General features: G+C 42.7%; 1 protein-coding gene across 1 annotated transcript in view; it reads right to left on the bottom strand.

Moving 5' to 3' along the window:
* The window catches only part of LOC142470965 (uncharacterized), a 155,384-nt gene that overhangs the window by 4,672 nt on the left and 135,331 nt on the right, over positions 1 to 15,381 (bottom strand). The window contains exons 41-43 of the mRNA XM_075577770.1: positions 10,876 to 10,936; positions 4,191 to 4,282; positions 3,627 to 3,795 (exon numbers count right to left, since the gene is read on the bottom strand). Coding sequence (XP_075433885.1) covers positions 3,627 to 3,795; positions 4,191 to 4,282; positions 10,876 to 10,936 — 322 coding nt within the window. The remainder of the gene's footprint in view (positions 1 to 3,626; positions 3,796 to 4,190; positions 4,283 to 10,875; positions 10,937 to 15,381) is intronic.

Raw genomic sequence — 15,381 nt, 5'->3', positions numbered from 1 at the left:
GGGGGAGAGTGAGTGTTTAGAAGAGCGAGGGGGAGAATGTGTGTATGTGTGTTTAGAAGAGAGAGGGTGCATAAGGGGGAGAATGAGAGTGTGAGAGAGTGTGAGAGTCTTAACATGGCCCTGTATTTCCTCTTTGTATCTGTTTACGCTTGTTCGTCCTTTTTTGGTACGTCCCTCTATTTATGTAATTTACACCACTCTATACCCACATGGTGCGGTGCTGCAGGAAATGTTGGCACTTTACAAATAAACAATATAAATGATTAATATTAATAATAATTAAATGGATGTATAAAGAATTTGAGGGCAAATAGCTTCATTTGGTGGAAATAAAGAGAATTTGAGGGAGAATTGCACTGTATATATAGCGTGTAAATAGCACCAAACTGGAATACCATCTCCTTCACATTCTCCATACTCTTGGTATTCGGAACAAAGCTCTATCCTGGATCTCATCCTACCTCTCCCATCGTACTTTCAGTGTCTCTTCTGCTAACACGTCCTCCTCCTCTATTGATCTCTCTGTGGGGGTACCCCAGGGCTCTGTCCTGGGACCTCTTCTCTTTTCTCTGTACACACTCTCTCTAGGTGACCTAATAACATCTTTTGGGTTTAATTATCACCTCTATGCTGACGACACACAAATATACTTTTCAACACCCGACCTTACACCTGCTGTACAAACCAAAGTTTCTGAATGTCTCTCTGCTATATCATCCTGGATGGCCCTCCACCGCCTTCAACTCAACATGGCTAAAACAGAGCTCCTCATACTTCCTCCCAAACCTGGCCCTACTACCTCCTTCCACATTACTGTTGGAACTACCATCATTCACCCAGTAGCCCAAGCACGCTGCCTAGGGGTCACACGACTCCTCTCTCACATTCGCCCCTCACATTCAAAACATTTCTAAAACCTGTTGCTTTTTCCTCCGCAATATAACAAAGATACGCCCATTCCTCTGTTGCTCGACTGCTAAAACTCTGACTCAGGCCCTCATTCTCTCCCGTCTTGATTACTGTAACCTCCTGCTGTCCGGCCTTCCTGCCTCTCACCTGTCTCCCCTACAATCTCTCCTAAATGCTGCTGCCAGAATCACTCTACTCTTTCCGAGATCTGTCTCAGCATCTCCCCACATGAAATCCCTCTCCTGGCTTCCAATTAAATCTCGCATCTCACACTCCATTCTTCTCCTCACTTTTAAAGCTTTACACTCTTCTGCCCCTCCTTACATCTCAGCCCTAATTTCTCGTTATGCACCATCCAGACTCTTGCGTTCTTCTCAAGGATGTCTTCTTTCTACCCCCTTTGTATCTAAAGCCCTCTCCCACCTTAAACCTTTCTCACTGACTGCCCCACACCTCTGGAATGCCCTTCCCCTCAATATCTGACTAACACCTTCTCTATCCACCTTTAAGACCCACCTTAAGACACACTTGCTTAAAGAAGCATATGAATAGCACTGTGGATATTCTGAACAAATGATACATAAAGCTTGGCCCCCTGCAGACGCACTTACCAGAGCTCCCTCATCCTGTCTCTGTACGTTCTCCCTACCTACCAATTAGACTGTAAGCTCCTCGGGGCAGGGACTCCTCTTCCTTAATGTCTAAAGCACTTATTCCCATGATCTGTTATTTATATTATCTGTTATTTATTTGATTACCACATGTATTACTGCTGTGAAGCGCTATGTACATTAATGGCGCTATATAAATAAAGACATACAATACAATACAATGATATATACAGTATGAATAATCACAGGGTAACTAGCACAGCCTGGTGGATATATAGAAAATTATAGTGTATATTGCTTTATCTGGTGGATATATGGGTTACAGGGTAAATAGCACCATCTGGTGTAAATCTATAGAATTACAAGGGAAACTGCTTCATATGGTGGACATACAGAGAATTACAGGGTTAATAGCACTAACAAGGAGGATATAGAGAATTACAGGGTTAATAGCACTAACGGGGAAGATATAGAGAATGGCAGGGTACATAACACCACATGGGGAAGTTACAGACAATTACAGGGCACATTGCATCCTCTGAAGGATATTTATAGAATGACAGGTTGAATAGCACCATCTGCTGGAGACACAGAGAATTACAGGGTAAATAGCATTATCTGGTAGATATGTAGAGATTTGCCGGGTACATAGCACACTCTGGTGAATGGGTAGGTAATCACAGGGTAAACAGTACAATGGGGTGAAGAGGTAGAAAATGGCTGGTTAAATAGCACCATCTGGTGGAGATATACAGAATTACAGAGTGCATAGATTAATCTGATGGACAAATAAAAAAAAGCTGTGTGTGCTGTGCACGCACATAGTAAGTAAAACTTCTTTATGTGTTGTCAGCAACATGTGTGTGTGTGTGTGTGTGTGTGTGTGTGAATATGTGTGAATATGTGTGTGTGTCTGTGTGTGACAGTGTGTGAAAGTGTATGTCTGTGTGTGTGTGTTTGTGTGTGTTTGTGAGTGACATTGGTGTGTGACAGTGCGTGTGACAGTGTGTGTGACAGGGGGTGTGACAGGGGGTGTGACAGGGGGTGTGGGTGGTCTGCGCTCTCTTCTCCTCTGCTGCCCATGCGCAACGCACTGCCAAGCTCTAGAAGCCTCTACGCATGCGTGCCGGAAAACTGAGCGATGCCAGCCGCTTCTGCGCATGCGTGGCATCCGTCAGCGGCATCATCACTACTGCGCATGCGCGTCATATGTCAGCGGGCGTGTGGGGGGAACGGCGCTGCTGCCAGCCACTTCTGCGAATGCGTGCCGTTCGTCAGCGGCGCCATCACTACTGCGCATGTGCGGCATATGTCAGCGGGCGTGTGGGGGGAATGGCGGCCGTTAGGAGCGTGACGTCATTTCCGTTTCACATTTTCGTCTCCATGAAGGAGTTTTGTTCCATCAAAATTGACTAGGTGCCACTAAAGAAGTTTCACTTCAATAAAAAATTAGAAGGTAAATAGCTTCAGCTGGCTGAGCTATAGAGAATGAAATGATAAATAGCACCATCTAGTGGTGGAATATAGAATTACATGTATATAGCACCACCTGCTGGAAATATGGAGCATTACAGATACATCGCGGCAACTGGTGGCTATATAGAGAATTACAGAACAAATAGCACCATCTTGTGGCTATATAGATAATTACTAATAATAGCAATATGTGGTGGACATACAGTATAGAGAATTACAGGGTAAACACCACAATTTGGTGGATATACAAAGTATTACAGCAGTTATAATTTCTTATGCTTATTAAATGAAATACTACCATCAATACAGATATAACATGTAATACACAAATCATGCTCTTACATGCCATACAAACATGTGACATGTGTCACACACATATAGCGTCACTGACATGTCACACAAACATATCACATTAAACACACAGGTAACATTGCACCAGTGTTATTCACGTGTAACATGTCACATGTATGTTTTGCCATGTCACAAGTATGACATACAGACACAATGCCGCATGCTTGTGACCCGGACATAGCATGTCACATGTCACACACATGATATATGTATCATGATTATCGAACACAGACACAGATATATTATATGCTTGTGTCACATTGTAACCCGTGGCCTGACCTGGCGGTTGAGCAGGCAGTGCACCAGGAAGATGAAGGCGCCCTGCAGACTGTTGCACACGGTAAATATGTAAGAGATGACCAGGGCCCCAGAACCAAACTGGAAGAGGCCAAAACTCCAAGTACTGCCGAGTATGACAAGCTGGGCCAGGGCCTTGAATGTCAGGAGCCTGCGGGGAGACAGGGGGTTAAAAGAGACCTGCAGATCATTGCAACCCTCAACCCTTCACAGCCAGGGACCAGCAGAGCATTGCAAGTCTAATATGTTCACCATCTGAGACTAGGCGTGCATCACAACTTTCATCCCTTCACAGCTAGGAATCTGAAGAGCATTACGACCCCGGCCCTTTCACTACCATAGACCTGCAAAACGTCACTCCAAACACGGTCTCTTTCTGTCTCCGGCTGTTTCTTTGTCTCTGACTGTGCTCTGTCTTTACATTTCTGTCTCGCTGTGTCTCTATCTATGGTATTCTCTCTCTGTCTTTGGCTGACATTCTCTATCTCCGGTCACTTTGTTCTGCCTTTGATTGCCACTTTGTCTCTGGCTGTCTCTCAGACTCACCGAGTGTCCTTCAGGGTCGAGACGTTTGTGTTCAGAGACGAGAGCTTCTCACGGAGGAGCCAAAATGTGAGGATCAAGAGAGTGGTGTTTATCTGAAGAAAGAGAGAGCGAGGAAGGGAAGAGAGAGTGTGTGAGAGTGAGGGAGAGAGAGATGGGGAATGAAAGAAAGAGTGGGGGTTAAAGGGTGAAGAAGAGAGTGATTGAGAGAGAACGAGGGGAGAAGAGAACAGAAACAGAGAGTGGAAGAGTGAAAAGGGAGAGAAAGTGTGAAGAGAAAGAGAGGAGGGAGATAGGAGAGAAACAGTCAGTCATTAGGTGCGAGACAGTCAGTCATTAGGTGCGAGACAGTCAGTCATTAGGTGCGAGACAGTCAGTCATTAGGTGCGAGACAGTCAGTCATTAGGTGCGAGACAGGAAAAGGAATCAGGGGAGCGTCAGTGCCTAAGGAAAAAATGTGATACTCGCATAGTGCAATATGTTAACAATACACATACACAGGCAGAGCTCTCATAAGAGCACAGTGAGGCTAGATATTAATGATCACTAAGTATCAGAAATATTAGCTGTGTATGGGCATCTCTAATGACCCATACACACAGGAACATAAATAGGAGGTAGGAATCCAAAAGAGAGACACCAATCCAATACTTAAAAAATGTAGATATTTATCCAGCATTGATAAAAATTGGAGGCTTACAGGATTCCGGAAAGGTAACAGCAAGTTTGTACACATGAAGGTTCACTCGAGTCGCGTTCTCGGGATCTCTGCACGATGCTGCTTCCTCATCCGGTCTCCGACCTGCGCTGCTTCAGGGGGCCGATACGTCACTTCCGGGTTCTTCAACTCGTATTGCGGACGCCACCGGAACTCCACAGCAGGCTCTCTCCCTCTGGATCTCACACGAGGGGTTACGCTCTACTAGTTTCGCCGTACGTAGTGACGGCTTCGTCAGGAGTGATGTTACCCCATAAAGAGATGCTATTTGTACCCTTTACTTAATGCTGACCTTTCCTCCTATTGGACAGCAAGTAAATTGGTGATTGACTACATATGTCCTCCCAATCTTCACAACACTGTTATACAATTAACCTTTAAAATACACAACAATGTTTATACACTTCAAAGTAAAATACATCTTTATTAATAAAAAACCCATTCTAAAAATTCACGAAGTGGCCTAATATACAACTGTGCTATTTTTGGAATTGTATATAAAATATATAAAAGACATAAAATCTAATAAAATCGCTCAAAATCTAACTTCTAATATATGTTGAAACGGCGATTGTTGTATCTCAAAATAAAATAGGGAAAAAAACAATTAGTTCACAATAAGTGCATTTTCAACCTCATTTTGCAGTCTAAAGCAATTTATTGTCTAAAACGATTTATTTTTACAGTTTTTTAAAGGAAAGCACTTAGCTCAAAATCCACATTAAGACCTAGTGGTACAAGTGTTTGCAAAGTGAAGATCCAGAAGCTTTCTCTTTTTTTAAGAGCAGCTTGTCTGTCTCCACCTCTCCAATGTGTCAACACTTGTTCTATAACTGTAAAAGTGAGCCCAGATGTGTCCCCATTATGTTTTTGTAAAAAATGGTTGGACAGGTGATGTGTAGTAACACCTCTCCTCACATTACCGATATGCTCAAGTATACGTATATTTATAGTTCTTGTTGTTTGGCCCACATATTGTAATCCGCATGGACAGGTGATAAGATATACCACATAATTAGATTTGCATGATAAAAGTTGTTTTATGTTGTATCTTTGCCCTGTGATATTTGACACAAAACTAAATTTATCCTCTGGTCTATATTTACATGCAGTGCATGTGGTACAACCATAAAAACCTTTGGATTTTGTTAGCCATCTGTTCCCCTCACTGGTTATTTTAGGTAGGGCACTGGGGGCTAATTTATCTTTCAATGATTTGGCTTTTCTGAAGATCACATTTGGGTTTTCAGGGACAATCTCTCCAAGCACAGGGTCATTTTTTACAATGATACTATAGTTGAAGAGTCGCATACTTTGGAATCAGAATTTGAGAAATTGGAGAAGTTATTTATCAAAGATATTAAAAAAATTTGGGACTACACTTTTTTGGAACAGTACATTATAAGTGGCAGAGTCCCAAGAGGATTAAGACTCAAAAAACACCCATCTATAGATCTAGAGGATGAGGCTTTCATTGAGAAATTGTATAATCTGCTAGAAAAATGTTCACAAGATCTAATGGGATTAATTATTGAACAGCAGAGAAATCATGTTTTGCAGATTGATGTCGAGATCGATGAAATAGAACTAAGGATCGGTAATTTAAACCAAACAACACAGTTTAAAGAGAAAGACATTCATCTGCAAAATAAATTAGATAAGATCAGGAAGGAAACCATCACTAAGAAAGTTAAAAAGTTTCTGAGAGATGAAGAGGACTATAAAGATGGACCTCCTAGGAAACCTGATCTGGAAGAGAAAACAAATCCTAAAGAGATTAAAACTCCTGAAGTTTTATCTGCCAAATCTACTAAAAAAAACCCTAAGAAATCCTTTCAAAAAAGAGATAGATCAAGGGAAAATAGTAAATCTAGTAAGAATACAAGGGATATACGAAATAAAAACAGAAAGAGTCCTGAACGAGGAAATTGGAGAATTAAATCTAATCCTCCAAAAACATCAAAAGGACCTGATAAAGTTCAGATTAATGTAAGTAAAACACCTAAAAGAACTATAAGTATAGACTTCGATTCTGAAGTAGAAATAGTAACAAACTCTAGGAAAGAACAAAGAGAAGTTCAAAAAGAGAAACTATTTACAAAACATGCCCCCAAAAATGGTAATAAAAAGGATTTTTTAGGGGAGGGGGGGTCCACTTCATTTCAGGGAGCAAATCATTATGCTCCCCTAATGAAGAGGGATCCCTCGTCAGAAAGGAAAAGAACAAGACCCGACGAAAACGGGGAAGAGGAAGGGAAAAAGAAGTATCTCAAAAAAAGCAAGAAATAGGAAATAATATTTTTAACCTAAGTTCAAAACCACTGACAGAATCGGAAAAGTCACTAATGTCAAAAGGTCTTAAGTTTGCACCAACAGTAGGTCCAAATAATTTTGGCCTATTTGTGGATGCACAGAGGTTTTTAAGAAAACTGACTATAAAAAGATTCTTTAGACTAAAAGATGTAGAACAAAGGACTGCCGATAATCTTGTAACTACATCAGATGTGATTAAGTCACCTGTAACATTAGAAGATAGACCAATGTTAATACACTCTGGCCTAAAATTACCTTCAACGTTCTATCCAAAGTATGTGAAAGGTAAGAATTTAGACATATTTTCACAACTTATATTAAAAGACTTTGAAAAACTAGTTAAATCTGATACTAAGTTTGAAAACAATTTGAGCATCTCTGAAAGAAAGGCCTTAAAAGTGCTACAAGAAGATACCAACGTTGTTATAAAACAAGCTGATAAGGGGGGCGGTGTAGCAATTATAGACAGAAATGATTACATCACAGAATCTAAAAGAATTCTAGGTGACGTGAATACATACCAACCCTTAAAAAAAGATCCAACAGTAGATTTTTTAAAAGAACTTAAAATCCTGTTAGATAGAGGTAAGATAGAAGAAGTCATTAACAGTGATGAATATAGCTTTCTCTACAGAGAAAATCCTGTTAGACCCATATTTTATTACCTACCAAAACTCCATAAGAGTATTACAAATCCACCTGGTAGGCCCATAATAGCGGGGATTGACTCTTTAACGTCACATCTATCTGCTTATATAGACATATATTTACAAAAATATGTCACTAAACTTCCTTCCTATCTTAAAGACACAACGGATATCTTGCGCATCTTAGAAAGTCAAGTATGGGAAAATGGATGTTATCTAGTAACTTGTGATATTACCTCCCTCTATTCGTGTATAAATCATAGAGATGGACATGAAGCTGTGGATAGGGCCTTATCAAAAGATCCAGATATGCCAAATGAACAGGCCAACTTTATTTTAGATGGCATAAAGTTCATCCTAGAACATAATTATTTTCTGTTTGAGGGGGTATATTACCTGCAAAAATGTGGCACCGCCATGGGCACGAAATTTGCACCCAGCTATGCAAATCTTCTTATGGGAGCATGGGAAGAAGACCATATTTGGTCTATTGCAGAGCTGGGTGCGAATTTGTGCCTATGGCGTAGATATATAGATGATATTATGTTTATCTGGAAAGGTAATGAAGAAAGCCTTAAACAGTTTATTATCTATATTAATGACAACTTGCTCAATTTAAAATTTAATTGTGAATATAGTCAGGAAAAAGTTAATTTCTTGGACCTGACTATTTTCATTGAGGAAGGGACAATAAAAACAGAGACCTTCTTCAAAGGTGTAGATATAAACAATTACATATCCACCACAAGTTGTCATCATCCGAAATGGCTGCAAAATGTCCCATATGGACAGATAAGACGCATTAAAAGGAATTGTAGTAACTTAAGTACCTTTCAAAAACAATCTGTCTTTCTTCAAGAAAGGTTTTTAGAAAAAGATTACAATGATGTGATCATACAGGATGCCATTAAAAAAGTCAATGATTTGGATAGAAATGATTTATTGAGTAAGAACAAGAAGGTTAAATCAAATAAAACTTTTGAGTACTCATTTATGACAGATTACAATAGACAATCAGATAAGATTACCAAAATAATTAAAAAGCACTGGCACATTGTAAAAAATGACCCTGTGCTAGGAGAGATTGTCCCTGAAAACCCAAATGTGATCTTCAGAAAAGCCAAATCATTGAAAGATAAATTAGCCCCCAGTGCCCTACCTAAAATAACCAGTGAGGGGAACAGATGGCTAACAAAATCCAAAGGTTTTTATGGTTGTACCACATGCACTGCATGTAAATATAGACCAGAGGATAAATTTAGTTTTGTGTCAAATATCACAGGGCAAAGATACAACATAAAACAACTTTTATCATGCAAATCTAATTATGTGGTATATCTTATCACCTGTCCATGCGGATTACAATATGTGGGCCAAACAACAAGAACTATAAATATACGTATACTTGAGCATATCGGTAATGTGAGGAGAGGTGTTACTACACATCACCTGTCCAACCATTTTTTACAAAAACATAATGGGGACACATCTGGGCTCACTTTTACAGTTATAGAACAAGTGTTGACACATTGGAGAGGTGGAGACAGACAAGCTGCTCTTAAAAAAAGAGAAAGCTTCTGGATCTTCACTTTGCAAACACTTGTACCACTAGGTCTTAATGTGGATTTTGAGCTAAGTGCTTTCCTTTAAAAAACTGTAAAAATAAATCGTTTTAGACAATAAATTGCTTTAGACTGCAAAATGAGGTTGAAAATGCACTTATTGTGAACTAATTGTTTTTTTCCCTATTTTATTTTGAGATACAACAATCGCCGTTTCAACATATATTAGAAGTTAGATTTTGAGCGATTTTATTAGATTTTATGTCTTTTATATATTTTATATACAATTCCAAAAATAGCACAGTTGTATATTAGGCCACTTCGTGAATTTTTAGAATGGGTTTTTTATTAATAAAGATGTATTTTACTTTGAAGTGTATAAACATTGTTGTGTATTTTAAAGGTTAATTGTATAACAGTGTTGTGAAGATTGGGAGGACATATGTAGTCAATCACCAATTTACTTGCTGTCCAATAGGAGGAAAGGTCAGCATTAAGTAAAGGGTACAAATAGCATCTCTTTATGGGGTAACATCACTCCTGACGAAGCCGTCACTACGTACGGCGAAACTAGTAGAGCGTAACCCCTCGTGTGAGATCCAGAGGGAGAGAGCCTGCTGTGGAGTTCCGGTGGCGTCCGCAATACGAGTTGAAGAACCCGGAAGTGACGTATCGGCCCCCTGAAGCAGCGCAGGTCGGAGACCGGATGAGGAAGCAGCATCGTGCAGAGATCCCGAGAACGCGACTCGAGTGAACCTTCATGTGTACAAACTTGCTGTTACCTTTCCGGAATCCTGTAAGCCTCCAATTTTTATCAATGCTGGATAAATATCTACATTTTTTAAGTATTGGATTGGTGTCTCTCTTTTGGATTCCTACCTCCTATTTATGTTCCTGTGTGTATGGGTCATTAGAGATGCCCATACACAGCTAATATTTCTGATACTTAGTGATCATTAATATCTAGCCTCACTGTGCTCTTATGAGAGCTCTGCCTGTGTATGTGTATTGTTAACATATGTATTGTTAACATATGCGAGTATCACATTTTTTCCTTAGGCACTGACGCTCCCCTGATTCCTTTTCCTGTTACTTTGCGGACCGTGAAATAGTCCTTAAGGGTTTGAGTGTCTATTTATCACTTCATGCACTTTATTTTTGATTTATTTTTGATATCACTAGTCACTATATATCACTGCATGGTTTAAGTTGTGTGTTTTTTAGAGTGTATGAGCGCCATCTAGTGTTTTTTTTTGTATATTAGGTACGAGACAGTCAGTCATTAGGTGCGAGACAGTCAGTCATTAGGTGCGAGACAGTCAGTCATTAGGTGCGAGACAGTCAGTCATTAGGTGCGAGACAGTCAGTCATTAGGTGTGAGACAGTCTGACATTAGGTGTGAGACAGTCAGTCATTAGTTGTGAGACAGTCTGACATTGTAAACTTACTGTGATGAACACACACACCGGCCCAATGAAGCTCCAGATTAAACGTTGATCCAGCCAGCAACTGAGGGAGAGACCAGAGACACACAGCTATCTTACACTGTGACCCACACACAGCTATCTGTCACTGTGACACACACACAGCTATCTTACACTGTGACCCACACACAGCTATCTGTCACTGTGACCCACACAGCTATCTTACACTGTGACCCACACACAGCTATCTGTCACTGTGACCCACACACAGCTAACTGTCACTGACACACACAGCTATCTGTCACTGTGACCCACACACAGCTATCTGTCACTGTGACCCACACAGCTATCTTACACTGTGACCCACACACAGCTATCTGTCACTGTGACCCACACACAGCTAACTGTCACTGACACACACACAGCTATCTGTCACTCACACACACACACAGCTATCTGTCACTGTGACCCACACACAGCTATCTGACACTGTGACCCACACACAGCTATCTGACACTGTGACCCACACACATCTATCTGTCACTGACACACACACAGCTATCTGTCACTGTGATCCACACACAGCTATCTGACACTGTGACCCACACACAGCTATCTGTCACTGTGACCCACACACAGCTATCTGTCACTGTGACCCACACAGCTATCTGTCACTGACACACACACAGCTATCTATCACTCACACACACACAGCTATCTGTCACTGACACACACACAGCTATCTGTCACTCACACACACAGCTATCTGACACTGTGACCCACACACAGCTATTTGACACTGTGACCCACACACAGCTATCTGTCACTCACACACACACACACAGCTATCTGACACTGTGACCCACACACAGCTATCTGTCACTGTGACCCACACACAGCTATCTGTCACTGTGACCCACACACAGCTATCTGTCACTGACACACACACAGCTATCTGTCACTGACACACACACAGCTATCTGACACTGTGACCCACACACATCTATCTGTCACTGTGACTCACACACAGCTATCTGTCACTGACACACACACAGCTATCTGTCACTGACACACACACAGCTATCTGACACTGTGACCCACACAGCTATCTTACACTGTGACCCACACACAGCTATCTGTCACTGTGACCCACACACTGCTATCTGTCACTGACACACACACAGCTATCTTTCACTCACACACATACACACACACACACACACAGCTATCTGTCACTGACACACACAGCTATCTGACACTGACACACACACAGCTATCTGACACTGTGACCCACACACAGCTATCTGACACTGTGACCCACACACATCTATCTGTCACTGTGACCCACACACAGCTATCTGACACTGACACACACACAGCTATCTGTCACTGACACACACACAGCTATCTGTCACTGACACACACACAGCTATCTGACACTGTGACCCACACACAGCTATCTGACACTATGACCCACACACAGCTATCTGACACTGTGACCCACACACAGCTATCTGACACTGTGACCCACACACAGCTATCTGTAACTGACACACACACAGCTATCTGTCACTGACACACACACAGCTATCTGTCACTGACACACACACACAGCTATCTGTCACTGTGATCCACACACAGCTATCTGTCACACACACACACACACACACACACACACACACACACACACACACACACACACACACACACACACACACACACACACACACACACACACACACACACACACACACACACAGCTATCTGACACTGTGACCCACACACAGCTATCTGTCACTGTGACCCACACACAGCTATCTGTCACTGTGACCCACACACACAGCTATCTGTCACTGACACACACACAGCTATCTGTCACTGACCCACACACATCTATCTGTCACTGACACACACACAGCTATCTGTCACTGTGACCCACACACAGCTATCTGTCACTGTGACACACACACAGCTATCTGTCACTGTGACCCACACACATCTATCTGTCACTGTGACACACACACAGCTATCTGACACTGTGACCCACACACAGCTATCTGTCACTGTGACCCACACACAGCTATCTGTCACTGTGACCCACACACAGCTATCTGTCACTGTGACACACACACAGCTATCTGACACTGTGACCCACACACAGCTATCTGTCACTGTGACCCACACACAGCTATCTGTCACTGTGACACACACACAGCTATCTGACACTGTGACCCACACACAGCTATCTGTCACTGTGACACACACACAGCTATCTGACACTGTGACCCACACACAGCTATCTGTCACTGTGACCCACACACAGCTATCTGTCACTGTGACCCACACACAGCTATCTGTCACTGACACACAAACAGCTATCTGTCACACACACACACACACACACACACACACACACACACACACACACACACACACACACACACACACACACACACACACACACACACACACACACACACACACACACACACACACACACACACAGCTATCTGTCACTGACACACACAGCTATCTGACACTCACACACAGCTATCTGACACTGTGACCCACACACAGCTATCTGACACTGTGACCCACACACAGCTATCTGACACTGTGACCCACACACAGCTATCTGTCACTGACACACACACAGCTATCTGTAACTGACACAAACACAGCTATCTGTCACTGACACACACACAGCTATCTGACACACACACAGCTATCTGACACACACACAGCTATCTGACACACACACACACACACACACACACACACACACACACACACACACACACACACACACACACACACACACACACACACACACACACACACACAGCTATCTGTCACTGTGACCCACACACAGCTATCTGACACTGTGACCCACACACAGCTATCTGACACTGTGACCCACAAACAGCTATCTGTCACTGACACACACACAGCTATCTGTCACTCACACACACACACAGCTATCTGACACTGACACACACACAGCTATCTGTCACTGACCCACACACAGCTATCTGACACTGTGACCCACAAACAGCTATCTGTCACTGACACACACACAGCTATCTGTCACTCACACACACACACAGCTATCTGACACTGACACACACACAGCTATCTGTCACTGACACACACACAGCTATCTGTCACTGTGACCCACACACAGCTATCTGTCACTGACACACACACAGCTATCTGTCACTCACACACACACACAGCTATCTGTCACTGACACACACACAGCTATCTGACACTGTGACCCACACACAGCTATCTGACACTGTGACCCACACACAGCTATCTGTCACTGTGACCCACACACAGCTATCTGTCACACACACACAGCTATCTGTCACTGTGACCCACACACAGCTATCTGTCACTGTGACCCACACACACAGCTTTCTGTCACTGACACACACACAGCTATCTGTCACACACACACACACACACACACACACACACACACACACACACACACACACACACACACACACACACACACACACACACACACACACACACACAGCTATCTGTCACTGACACACACAGCTATCTGACACTGTGACCCACACACATCTATCTGTCACTGACACACACACAGCTATCTGTCACGGTGACCCACACACAGCTATCTGTCACTGTGACCCACACACAGCTATCTGTCACTGACACACACACAGCTATCTGTCACTGACACACACACACAGCTATCTGTCACTGACACACACACAGCTATCTGACACTGTGACCCACACACAGCTATCTGACACTGTGACCCACACACAGCTATCTGTCACTGTGACCCACACACATCTATCTGTCACTGTGACCCACACACAGCTATCTGTCACTGACACACACACAGCTATCTGTCACTGTGACCCACACACAGCTATCTGACACTGTGACCCACACACAGCTATCTGTCACTGTGACCCACACACAGCTATCTGTCACTGTGACCCACACACACAGCTATCTGTCACTGACACACACACAGCTATCTGTCACTCACACACACACACACACACACACACAGCTATCTGTCACTGACACACACAGCTATCTGTCACTCACACACACAGCTATCTGACACTGTGACCCACACACAGCTATCTGACACTGTGACCCACACACAGCTATCTGTCACTCACACACACACAGCTATCTGTCACTGTGACCCACACACAGCTATCTGTCACTGTGACCCACACACAGCTATCTGTCACTGTGACCCACACACAGCTATCTTACACTGTGACCCACACACAGCTATCTGTCACTGTGACCAACACACAGCTATCTGTCACTGACACACACACAGCTATCTGTCACTCACACACACACAGCTATCTGACACTGTGACCCACACACATCTATCTGTCACTGACACACACACAGCTATCTGTAACTGTGACCCACACAGCTATCTTACACTGTGACCCACACACAGCTATCTGTCACTGTGACCCACACACAGCTATCTGTCACTGTGACCCACACACAGCT

This window comes from Ascaphus truei, chromosome 20 (genome assembly GCF_040206685.1).
Source record: "Ascaphus truei isolate aAscTru1 chromosome 20, aAscTru1.hap1, whole genome shotgun sequence".
Taxonomy (NCBI): Eukaryota; Metazoa; Chordata; class Amphibia; order Anura; family Ascaphidae; genus Ascaphus; species Ascaphus truei.
Note: the sequence above shows the minus strand (reverse complement) of the source record. Positions and strands in the feature narration are given on the sequence as shown.